At 44.4% G+C, this 13,133-nt stretch overlaps 1 protein-coding gene across 3 annotated transcripts in view; it reads right to left on the bottom strand.

The window, feature by feature from the left end:
- Window positions 1-8,892: 8,892 nt before the first annotated feature.
- The window catches only part of TSPAN9 (tetraspanin 9), a 169,312-nt gene continuing 165,071 nt past the window's right edge, over window positions 8,893-13,133 (bottom strand). For all 3 annotated transcript variants that reach the window (XM_041460596.1, XM_041460597.1, XM_041460595.1), the window contains one exon: window positions 8,893-12,953. In XM_041460596.1, coding sequence (XP_041316530.1) covers window positions 12,882-12,953 — 72 coding nt within the window. In that variant the 3' untranslated portion in view covers window positions 8,893-12,881. The remainder of the gene's footprint in view (window positions 12,954-13,133) is intronic.

The following is a 13,133-nucleotide window of genomic DNA, read 5'->3' as shown; positions in this document are numbered from 1 at the left end:
ACGGGTGCCAGGCCCAGTTCCAGTCCCAGTATCAGTGCCAGTCACAGTTTCAGTTCCAGTGCCAGACCAGTAACAGTAACAGCCCCAGTCCTAGTTCCAGTACCAGTACCGGTGCCAGTCCGTGTGGTACCAGAGCCGTGACACGTGCCAGTGCCAGGCGTGGCAGCAGATGTGACCGTGACACCGTGCATGGCGTAGGTCACACAGAGCAAGGAGGGCAGCAATAAGAGGCAGCCACAGGGCCCGTGAGCAGCTCTGTGGCACAGTGAGGTCTGGAAGCCACGGTGCTGAGCACAGCTCACCCAGCCCTTTGGTGCAGGCATTCCAGGAGGGGAGCTGCTGGGTGGAGAAGCTGGCAGTGACACCAGCTGCAGCATTGTGCTGCCAGCCAGTGGCCTGGTAACTTCCAAAACACAGGCAGTCCTCACACATGCGTGCAGTCATTGCAGCACATCCTGCAGTGAAGGGTTTTCGCTGAGCAGCATGCCAAGAACAACACAGGTGGAATGAAAATGATTAATTTCTCCGATTCTGAGGGAGTGTCAAACAGGATGTTTATCCAGATTCTGGCTGTGCTGACCTGGCCTCTGAATACAGAGTTAGAAAATGTTATCTATTTGAGTTAAAAAGTCAAGCAGCCCATGGTGAACCACTGGAGGTATTTCATTGGGATGAATATAATGCTTCTGGAATAAAGGAGTTTTCTGGAGGCAGAGCCATCGTTTTCAAGTATGTTATTTGTATTGACATGGTTGGAAAGCAGATGTAGTTTGTTGGGACATATCCTGCCTTGCTTTATGGATCTATACAGAGGCTAGAGAAAGAAAGGATTCTGTTACTGCCTTTGCTGCTGAACGTCTGTTGAACATCTTGTTTTTTAATGAAAAGATTCTGAATGCTTTAAGTCTAATGTAGGCCTCTTTGAATCAATTATTTCTATTGCTATTACTGTCTGTTGCATATTTTTAAAATAAGGGTCGTGCTTTTTGCAGAATTTGTGTATTTGAAGTTACAGTAGCAGAATGCACAGCTTTCTAGCAGCTAGAAGTTTTAAAGAGGTTTCTGCTGCTATGCCTTGAAGTGTGGGATAGAGTTGAGATTTTTGTTGTGTGTTTCTTCCCATTCTTTGTATGTTTAGACTGATAATTAATAATGGAGTGTGAACCTCTCTTGAGATAAGAATATCTTCATTGCATTAAAAACATAGCCTGTTATGAGACTGTATTCTTAGCAAGCTGCATGCTAATGCCAGACTTCTTATGGCAACATAAGAAAATAAAACCCTTTCAAATCCAAAGATTTCTGTGGATATGTAATGTACTATGTGCAGACTAACAGCCTATCTAAAGAAGATGTAATTGCATTAATTGATTTTCATCAGCCTCTACTTCAAGCAGCAAAAAGGCAGAAAGTGGAGAGGTTTGGCCACATGACTTGAGTTACAAACCCATTCTCACAGGGAATGGTCAAATAGAAGTGAAGGAGAGAACTCCCTGCTACTGCCTGGTACATAAATTGTAGAATCATGGAAGAACTTAGGTTTGAAAGGACTGATGAAGTTCTTTAATCCAGTCTCCTTACCAAAGCATCCTTACTTAAAATCTAGATTATATTGCTCAGTTCCTTATTCAAACTTTTTTTTTTTCCTCTTCAGGCATGTCTGCTGAGCTGTTCTCAAGGGCAAGAAGCTTTTGTCCTTCTGTCCATCCCAGAATTTCTTGTGTTGCAACTTGTGCACATTGACTCTTTCAGTGTAACCCTTGTGAGGTGAGCTCCCTCAGTCTTCCTGGCAGTGCCTTACCCCTGGCAGGAAAATAACAGGCACAGCGTCTCCAAGCTGGTAAAAGCTGCTTGAAACAGAGGGAAACTACAGTCAATTACCCTAGGATAGTGCTTCTTTAATTGTATCTGAGAGGGGATTAAAAGAGGATTCACGTTGGAATGCACCTTTGTCATCTTTGAGGAGGGCCACAAAGGTGTTCAGAGGGCTGGAGCACCCCGTTTCCGTAGACAAATGGAGAGAGCTGGGGCTGTTAGCCTGGAGAAGAAGTGGTTCCAGGGAGACTTCATTGTGACCTTCTGTCCTTGCAAGTGTTGAAGAACAGGTTGGGTGGGGCTCTGAGCAATCTGGTCGAGTGGAATGTGTCCCTGCCCATGGCAGGAGGGGTGGAACTAGATGATCTTTAGGGTCTCTTCCAATTCAAACCATTCTGCAACAATATGATCTAGTGCAACCTCCTGCTTAAATCAGGATCAACTCTGAGTTCAGGTCATTTTGCTCAGGACTGTATCCAGTCATGTCTTGAAACCCACAAGGATATAGACTGCACAACCTCTCTAGCCAACCTCTTCCAGTGCTTGATATTTGACTCTCATTGTCATGAAAAATTTTCCTTATATCCTCTCATCACAGATTAAGCCTTCTGCCTCTTCTCCTACCACCATGCACTACTGTGAGGACCCTGGCCTGGTCTTCTTAACCTTTGCAGAAGGAATCTTCTGTTGGAATATTGCAGTTAGTTGCTTTCACCCAAGCCTTCTCCAGGCTAACCAAGTCCAGGTCCATCAGTTTCTCCTCACAGGACAAGTGCTCCAGCCTTATGACTGTCTTGGTGCTCCTCTGCTGCAATTGTTTCAGTTGATCCATTTTATCAGCATGTCGTATATTGATGAGCCTCAAACTGGATGTAGTATTTTGGATGGGGTGAAAAAATCCCAGTATTCCTTTCTTTTGAGATCCTGAATATGGTCCTGCTATTTCATAGCCAAGGGTGCAGTTGTCCCCCACTGCCTCCAGGGTACACTGTGGGATCACATCCAGCTTTCCATCCATCAGGACCACGTTGTCTGTTGAGAATAGCTGCTCACCATTTCCTAACACATAATGTTGCTGGGGGTTATCTCCTCCCAGCTGCAGAATTTTGCATTTTTTCATTTTCAGTTTCATATGGTGCCTCTGAGCCCACTCCTCCAGTTTGTCTGTGTCCTTCTGAAGAGCTGCTCTCTGCCTTTGAGTGTATCAGCTAAGAAAAGACAAGGAACATAAACTGCCATAATACATTCTCCAAGAGGGGAAAGTGGGTGCTTCTTTGGTGTTTGCCATTTCATGGTAGATTAATTTTTAATAATCAGTGTAATGTTACATATATGCAATTGACTGATAATGTAAAATGATAATGACATATAATTCTGCCAGCATTAACTGAAAGTAAGCAGAAACCAAACAGAACAACCAAAGAGGGAATAAAATATAAACACACCATGTGCTCCAAGACCCCCCATAACAGTACAATGACTGTGCCATGAAAAGAAAATACTGATGGTGTTTTGCAACTTTTCAGAAAACTCCAAGATTTTATGATGGGCATGTGTATTGCAGCATAAAGGAAATTGTAGGATGCATGTGACACCTTTGGTATCCACAGACTTGTACACTCACAAATGCAGTTGTCCAATGGCAACAGAAGAGATTGAGGAAATACTCTGCTTATTACAGACCATCACACCTGGAGACCATGGCTGTCCACCTCAAATATGGCATTGGTCTTGAGATGTGGAGGAATCTGTAGCAGAATATTATTTTACATTCTTTCCTTGAAAGTCTACATCCTCTTGATTTGTTGTTCAAGGAACTGTTAGATGTGTCAGGTGATTTTTCTTAACCTGAATGTGCTGCATCCTTGTTTTCTAGAAGATCCTTTTCTAGCCCTGTTCCTGCTGTGCTTTCCCCAGCTATGCCTATTCTGCACTCTGTGGGAGATGGAAAAGGTCTGGGAACATCTCAGTTCTTCAATGCTCCCTTTTTTTTTTTTCTTTTTTTTTCTTGTGATACTGACTGAAAGCCATTATCCTAAGTAGTACATGTTCCACCCCTTATTAATGGAGAATAAAACCCACACTCTAGAGAATTCCTTGTCTCCTTTCACTTTTCTTGCACATTCCTAGATGTTCTTTTTTCCCCTGGTTGTCTCACTCTTATATCCAATACGTTACCATTACTTGGTTGCTTAAAATTGCCAGTTGCTTAAAATTGCCAGCTGCCTGTCTCCTTTTATGGATGGAACGAGCTCCATCATCCCTGGATTGGTTTGTTTGTTTGGTTTTTGTTGGGTTTTTTCTTTGTTTGTTTGTTTTGTGGGTTTTTTTGGTGGGTGTTTTTGTTGTTGTTGTTGCTGTTGGGTTTTGGAGTTTTTTTCTGCAGGGAGGAGGAGTCCAGGAAGTTTCCAAATCTTCAGCTGACATTAAGAGACTTTAAATAAAAATAGATGCACTTGTGGCAGCTGCAGAAAGCAGAGAGCTTTTAGTTTGTTTGTTTCTCTCTGGAGATGAACATAGAAGACCCACGAGGAAGAACAGTTTAATACCTGCTCTAATTTTTAACTCCTACCTTTTCTAGGCTGGCACAGCATTGCTAACTGCATAATGACTGTTTACCTGAGTCAAACAGTCAGAGAATGAGATAACCTCAAAACCAGTGAGTCTGCCAGCACCAGCACAATTTCTCACGTATGAACAGCTGCATGGGGCTGGTTCTCAATGACCCTGGAGTGTAGCTCCCTCTGTGTTGTTCTAATGACTGAACTTCACTCATCACCCTACTTCCTTTATGTCCTGGTTTAAGAGAACAGGTGTCTGCCCAGGAAGGCGGGAAGCTTCCTGGAATGGAAAATATGACCCCTTCCCTGCAAATCATTAAAACATTGAAATAACAGGGCTTTCAGGCAGAGATGAGGGGAAAGGAATAACAGTTCTTTACTGGACTATATATAACAAGGCAAACAAACAACCACAACAGCAGCAATTCCACACAAAACCAGGAACCCAGTAAGAGCTTTTCCTCGGCCATCAGGCGCCTCCCCGTCGGTGCAGTTCCGGTCACGGCCAGCAGGGGCGCTGCTGGCTCCCGGCCGGGCGGGGTGGGTGCGGTGATTCCCCCGCGCCTGCAGGGGCGCTGTGGCGCCTGCTCATCCACCCGTCCTCGGGGCAGTGGCGGCTCAAGCGGGGGGCAGGAGGGGTGATGCAAAACTTACCCTGCCCTTGCAAAACCTACAGTGATCAGCCTCAGTGCCAGGTGAGCGAGCTCGTCTGTAGCAAACCACAGTGCAGCCCCGTCTAGGGAAACATGGGTGCCCACTCCCCACACCGCACCCCACCGCTCTCCCCTCCAGTCGCTGGGTGCAGAAGGTGCTGAGTGCAGCCCCTGACCCCCAGCCAAGTGTCAGTAAGCCCCCTGACCTCTCACGGTGTCTCTGCATTTCCCAAGAGAAACCCCCCAGCCAGAGAGCTCACTCCCCAGCTACTAGCAAACCTTCTCCCCTCCTCCCCCAGGACCATTTCAATGGAATTCAAAGACATCCAGCTAGGTCTTTGTCTCATAAGTATTGTCCATTCATCATCTGTGGAGCAACAAATGGGGAAAAGATTACAAGGGAGGGAGGAAGGAAGGAGGGAAGGAGGGAAGGAAGGAGGGAAGGAGGGAAGGAAGGAGGGAAGGAGGGAAGGAAGGAAGGAAGGAAGGAAGGAAGGAAGGAAGGAAGGAAGGAAGGAAGGAAGGAGCGAGCCTAACTGGTAGCACCTTCCTATGTGGAGTATGCACAGTGTTTGTTTCTTTTTACATGTCTGCAATGGACTCCATCGGCCTGAGATTTGAATATACACATTAGTTCTCTAAAGAGAAAAAAGACTTATCCATGGACTGGTGCAATCCTCTCTCACCCATTCATTGCAGCCTAGGAAAGGATGCCAGGATTACTTGCAACCTTGTTCGATGTCTGGATATGGCATCCCTGTCCACCTCACCTCCTAGTGAATAACAGTGATGTAGGGAACAGCTTGTCCATTTTTGCTGCCTGTGCTGGGCTGGACTGTCTCTGAAGGAAGAGGAGCATTTGCAGAGTACTTTTGAGGCCAGTTACATTTGGCAGCACAAGCAAGTACCCATAGTTTCTTCTGTGCCTGGGGAATGTGGTGAGCAAGACTGGGATAATCAGAGACAATGCCACACTGCAAACTGTGGGATTGGGAGATTGTGTTTTTCTGGGAAATCTGGGGAGGATAGGCATTCATAAGATGACGACACAAAATTGCATTCCACATCTCTGTGGATCCTCATGATGTCTCCATCTACCAGCACTCTAGTGATGTTTAAGAGTGTACTGGGGTCTGGCTGGGATAGAGTTAATTTTCTTTGTAGCAAACTGCATGGGGCTGCATTTGGGATTTGTGACTAAAGCAAGCCCTGGTAATATACCTGGTAATACTCTGGTAATGTTCTGGCTGTTGCTGAGCACTGCTTGCACAGCATCAAAGCTTTCTCTTGCTCCCACTCAGCCCCCCTCAGGGGTATTTGAGAATTTGGAGGGGACACAAACAGACAGCTGACCTAAACTGACCCATATGATATTGTATGCTCTACAATATCATACACATTAACAGAAATTGAGGAGAGAGAGATTTTGGGAAGGCAGCTGTAGCTCAGAGACTGACTGGACATCAGCCTGCTTTTGCATCACTGTTTTTTTCTCTTCCTCTTTTCTTCAGTTAATTGTATTTATCTCAGCCTGTGAGTTTTCTCACTTTTGCTCTCCCCATCCTGCTGTAGTTTTCAGGGGGAAGTACTGTGTGGTGCTTAGCTGTGGGTGAAGGTCAACCTGCCACAAAGTGAGAAAATAAAATCTCCAGAGTCTCTCTGGTGTACACACAGTCAGGCTTCCACACCTGCAGCACATTCCCATACTCAGATGTGCACGCACACATGCATCCGAGCTGTAATTCATGCACTCACCACTCCACTTTTTACCTCAGGATGCTCTGAACTGCCAAGGGCTGCACCACAACCAGCTGCATCTGCCCAAGGCCTGAGCCAGTGCTGGGACACTGCTTGGAGATGCGTTGTACAGAGGCACCCATCTACCGGCCGTGTTTGTACCTCACATGACATCCTGACTGCAGGGAGGTCCGACTTGGGGCTGCTGCAGAGAGCATGAAGGCACGCCTGGACATTGGTCTCCTCCATGTGTTACCGGTGTTACTGTCAAGGGAGACCTTAGGTACACCAAGAGAGGCTACAGGGCACCGGAGCCCAGGTGCTGTTCTCCTTGGTCCTGCCAGTGGAAAGGCAAAGCTTGGGCAGGAGAGCCCCCAGCCCGTGGGTTAAAACCTGACTGCACAGCCAGTGTTGCAGACAGAGCTTTGGCTTTTATGGCAATGGACCCCTGCTTCGAGAACAAGGACGAGAGCATGTTTTCCAATGGGCTTTCCAGCCTAACGGGGAAAGCTTGCCCTAAGGATACTCTGCATGCAGTGGGGTTCTTCTAGTGTCTCTCCTCCTTTTGTGGCCCTCCAGTGGTACTGTGGGTCCTCCTTGGACTCTTTTAATATCTGCTTCTTTCTTGGTCTCTGTGAAGTTACTCTGCTCTGTCACGGTTCTTTCAGTCTTTCTGCTGTATTTTCTCACCTCTCCAAGACTAATGTATGATCTCTGTGTCTTTTTCTTGCCTACCTTTTTCCATCTTTCTGAAGCTAATCTTTGTTATCCTTCGCATTTGCAGACTTTATGCTACTTTCTTCTCTGAGGTTCTTTCCTGCTTTCTTCTAATCTCTCCGTATCTGTGAGGCTACTTTGTTCTTTGGGACTCTCCCAACCTCACCATTTCTTCCATAGCCTCTCCAAAGCTGTTTGGCTGTCTTTCAGTTTCTTCCTTCCTCTCACTAAGGGGACTTTGGAGCACTTTCAGTCTTTCTGCTTGTTTCAGATCCCACTCACCCTTCAGCCCCTTTTTCTGAAGTACGACTGGATTTTCTGGGACTGTTTTAGTCTTCCTTCAAGGTTCATGGTGTCTCAGTGGCTTCTTTTCTTTCTCTAGGACTTTTTAAGCCTTCATGCTTGTTTCTCCCCTTCTCCAAGGCTGTTTTCTGTTGCTCTTTTAGCCTCTCTCCTCTCCTAGAGCACTTTCAGAATCTCTGATACTTTCTTGTTATTGTTAAAGTCTCTTGTGTGTTCATCATGGTTATTTCAAGCTTTCTACTAGTTTCTCTGGCTCTTTGATGCTATTTTGTGTTCTCTGAGTCTTTTACAGATTTTTGGCTACTTTTCCCTTCTTTGATGCTACTCTTTGGGGCACTATCAATCTTTCTTCCCCTCCCCTTTTTTTAAAATCTTCTCTTGAGGCCACCCTTGGTACTAGTGAGTAGTCTGGAGCTTCTTTAATAGTTCTGATGCTTTCTTGTTACCACTGAGCCTCTTCTGTATTCCCTGAGGTGGTTCTTTTCCTTATCTCTTTCTTTCTTGGCCTCTGACACTGCTGCATTTTGTTTTCTTGAGCACTTACAGACTTTCTTCCCTTCCCTGAGGCTAGTGTATGCACCCAGAATCTCTTTCGGACTCTCCATTGCTTTGTTCCCTTCTGCTTTGCTCCTGTTTCATCTGGGGATCTTTCAGCCCATCTATTTCCTGGCATTTGGAGGGCTATTCTGTAATCATTCTCTATCTGAGTGTTAATCAGTGTTCACATTTTGTCCAAGACTTTTCAGTGTCCTCTGAATGTCTTTCAAGCTCTCAACTATTTTGTCCTCACTTCAGCTATTCTGTGTTCTCTGTAACCCTTGCAATCTCTTTCCTGTATCAGGCTCTCAAAACCATTTTTCCATTATTTGGGGATTTTTCACACCTTTTTCTTTTTCAATATTGTTTTGAAGGATGAGAGAGGACTGAGGAAGGTGGGGTGGAGGCAGGGGAGAGGAATCTTTTCACAAATGAAACAACTTCAAGCGCTATGGATTTCAGCTGGAGTGCAGCTGGAATAGATCTCTGTGAGTCACCTTTTGGAATTTTTTTTTAAATTTTTTGGTCCTTTTCAGTTTTGGTGGTGGAGACAAATGAGCTGAAAGAGGCACCTTTTAAAAAATCCTTTATTTTTATATCATTCTAGTAAAAATCTTTCATATAAAGGCGAAAGTAGGTATTGCATAGAAGAAACACTGGTGCAAACATCACCCGGTGGGAATGGCATGTTGTTTCTCAGTGTCTACTCTCTACTGCACAACAGATGGCTAGCCCAGAGGCAAACATCTCCAGGTTTCCCCATGCCAGCTACAGGATGAAGCTGCTCAACTCACGGAAAGAAGTTACATCAGAATTACGTGTGGCCTTTTCCATGCTGCTCCCAAGAACCATCTGCTGGTAAAACATCCTTTTCCTCCTTGCCTGTTCTATGCCTGACCCATATGTCACCCAGGAAAGACCATGAAGATCTGTCTGGCTGCCTTCTGTGCTTGCACCCTCCCTGTGTGTGTTTGTATTTCATGCATAGAAATGGAGCAGGTGGACACAGGATAGGAGAGTTGGCCTAACACGGTCATAGTCCAGGAACTCAAAGCATGACATATCCAAGGCATCTTCTGTCATCTCGGAGACATTTATGTCATTGTCTTTTAGCATTTCACATGCTACTTAGCTATGGGCACTTTTTTTGAGTGCCTTCCACCTGGGTTTCCTGTAACAAACAGCCTTGGTACCACCAGGAGTGAGCAGAATTCTCTGCTAATTCACACTTCATCAGCTTTCAAACAGAGCTTCTTCGGGGAGTTCTCCAGTTTTGTCTCTGCCTAAGTTCTGTAGCAGCTCCCGAGCATGAAGGACGGTAAGACAGCAGGTATGCTACAGTCTGAAGGAACACTCAGAGAAACAGCACTTTCACAGACTTCAGCTGTGCTTTCATGAATTAGAGATACAGGGAGGTATGCATTTATACAAATCAGTATTTGTGTATATTAAAGATACTTTTACTCAGTATCAGTTTTTATTTAAAAACATGCTAAAAACTTATAGTTAAATAATCAGAGTGACATTTGGGGAAAACACACAGGCAGCCACCCACCAGCATAAGCAAAAAAAGTGCATACATACATGAGTCAAAGCTCCCTTTGACCAGTTTACAGGACAATTAGTGCCTTCTCTGACAAACTGACTGCTGCAACCTCACACTTTCCAGAGCTGTTTTTTGCTGCCTGGAAAATGGTATTCCTTTTCTACTTCTTTGAGGATGTCCGTCATCACCTCCCACACCAGAGAGTCAGCTAGAGACACAAATCAGTCCTGCTTTTGACTCCTCTCCTGTAGGTGGCTTCATAGAGATGAATACATGAAGCTCATGTAACTATCTCACTTAATACTGTGCTTAAAATGCCTAAAGTAGTCATTAAAAAGAGATTTCAGGATCTATGCTTCTAGATCGTGAAATGGAATGAAGCATTCTAGAAAAATAAGTTTGGATGGAAGGCAAAGTAGCTGAGTTTGCAACTACACATTTCATCTCTGAGTTACTCATAAACATCTTTTATTTCCTTATTACTTTCACTAATATATTTTACCATTTTTGTACAAAAACTGACTGCAGATTAAAATGTAAGATGCGGCAGGTACCACTGTGCGACCCAAAAGGACAGAGATGATGCTCCTACTCAGCCCTGCACCTGGCTCTTTTTGAGCACCAGAAAATCTAGAGAAAGCTAAGCACCTCTGCCCAAAGGGAGAATGCAGTGGAGCCATCAGACAAAAACCATCCTGTCTTTTCTTGCAAAAATGGGAACACATCTTACCAACTTTGGATACAGTCTTACATGTAGCAGCAGATACACTGGGCATCAGAGCCCCTTCTTCAATGTGGAACAGCCATCTCCAGTGAGGCTCAGATGCTCCTGGTCCCAATTTTTGTTAGAAATGGAAGTAAAACTGGATTCAGTTTCTGTGCTTTCCCTCTGCTTCTTCCCTGACTCCTTCAAAGGCTATCCAAGTGAAATAGCTGAACCCATATGGCCTTGGCTGCTTCAGTGGGAAACCAGAGCCCTGTGAAATTTGGGCATTGTGCTCATATGGGCAAGGGCTGTGCTCTAAGAATAGTAACCTTCTTCTTCACTGCAACCCCCAAATTTATCTCTATCTCCCACACATTCACACTCCTTTCTGTCACACTGGTTTCATAGGAACTCAAAAAAGTGACACATAGGTCACACAAAACACTGTTGCTGCCAGATGTACAGATGCGTGCAGGACTTATTAGGAAGATAAACAGGGGACTAAAACCTTCCAGATATAAAGTGGCTCAACAGCTATTTCAGCCCACAAGGAAAAGATAGGCTGAATGATACAAGGAAAATTACATCTTTGTAGAGCTTGAAGTATGAATATTCAGACTGGACATTAAAAGAATCTTGTTTACTAGAGGAGTAGTTTGAGATGGCATGGCTCTGAAAGGCACAAAATCTCCATCCTCAACAGCTTCTGAAACTCAGCCCAATAATGTCATAGTGAACCCCATCTCATCTATGTGTCAATACCTCGTTGGGTGTGACATTGGATGAGGTAATAACTTTTGAAGGTCACTTCTGACAGCTGTCCATGCAAAAAGCAGTGTTTCTTTTAGGGCTGCGTCAAGCCCTGATTGAAGTTTAATCAGGGCATCCTCCGTGGTCTGAGCCTTTCCTTCTTCCTTCACAAAACAGCAAAAACCTGTAACTATGGGTAAGTGGGGGCCCCTTGCAATGAAGAAGCATTCAAAGTAGAGAAATATATGTTCAAGTTTTCTAACAGGAATGTTGGTGAAAATATGCATTGAGTAAACTATCCCAGTGGATGAACTTCGTGGTCTGTCAGCAAAAAACAGTTCTGTACTAGAGATATGCCAATACAGACCACCTCTGAGTGCTGTTCTGGAAATTGCCCCTTTCCTGCATCATCTGGTCATTCATAAAGTGTCTTTTCTAGCTCAGGGAGATAGCTATCATTAGCCTGAGGAAATTCCTCCAACGAAGGCATGATAATGGTGCCATCAAATTGCCATCTCCTTCCTTCACATCCAGCAGCTTGACATGCCTTGGGCAAACTGAAGCAGACAACACAGTCAGTGAAGCCTGCTGCCAGTAGGTCAGACTGCAATCTCTCTCCTTTGTGCTGGCAGTAACTTGCTTAGTCAGTGCTTTTAGCTTTCAAAGTAGCATGACATAAAGCAGCCAGGTACTGCTTTGGGTGAGTAAAGGCATTGGAACTTTGCCTCGCAGAAGTAGGAAGCTCATCATCTGGTCCAATGGAAAGGCTTTGCATTCCATCTCAAGAAAGAGTCTCTGATTTTAAAGGAAATACCTTTGTTACAGTAAGGGCATCAAGGCCCTGATAAAGGTAGGTGCTGCCTCCCCATGGCCTTGAGAAAAGTTATGTCTTTGCCCGCACCTACTGCTAACTTTGCAAAACACGTCCTCTGGAGATCGCACAGTGGTTCCCAAATTAACGTACAATAGATGTGTAAAACCAAAAACAGTAAAAAGTTATAAGTCAGGCAACTAAATTCTAAGCTATATCCATCATAATAATAATAATCATCATCATTATCATAATAAAAAAGTATACACCGTAAGGTACAAGAAGCTGCAAAGCAAAGCAGCTCCAATTCCTAGGACTCTCAGTTAGAGTGGCTTTTCCGAGTCTTCCAATAAATCAGACATAAGGGTTGAAAGCCTAATGGAAGACTTTGAAGAATTCTCTCCTGAAGTCAAACACACATAATTTTTGCACATATAGCATGGATTAGTAGAGCAAAACATTTTCTTAAGTTAAGAAACATTCTTAGAGCAGATCTATGATTTCGTGTAGAAAATCCATTTGTTTGGAGAGTTTCCCCCCTCTTTGGCAAATAAATGGCAAATGTGAAACAGAAGAAAAAAAAGAGTCAAATAAGTTGTGATAATAACTGGACAAGTAACAATGAAGTGGATCTGTCAATGGGACGGATTTCCTCAGCAGGGCTAGGCGTGATGCTCCTTGCAGTCATTCTTTGTGTTCATTTTATGATGAGACAGAAGGGTTGATGTGATAATGTTCCGAGGCTTTAGGCATCATATTTTTTGCCAGTCCTGTGAATCTGCTGGAATAGTGTCATGGAGAAGGCCATACCAAGAATCTGAAGGAAAACAAACAATAAGGGCTTTAGTACAGGAAGGTTGCCAAAACTGCACTGCTGACCTGTGTTCATAGCCCAGCTGTAGTTTGAAGTCATTCTACGCTAGCCATATGTCTCAAGCTTCAACACTGAGCAGTAAATCTGACTGCATGTTGTTCAGGCACATAGTGATGTCCAGGG

This window comes from Pyrgilauda ruficollis, unplaced genomic scaffold, assembly GCF_017590135.1.
Source record: "Pyrgilauda ruficollis isolate IOZ18807 unplaced genomic scaffold, ASM1759013v1 scaffold146, whole genome shotgun sequence".
Taxonomy (NCBI): domain Eukaryota; kingdom Metazoa; phylum Chordata; class Aves; order Passeriformes; family Passeridae; genus Pyrgilauda; species Pyrgilauda ruficollis.
This window is presented reverse-complemented; position numbering and strand designations above follow the sequence as displayed.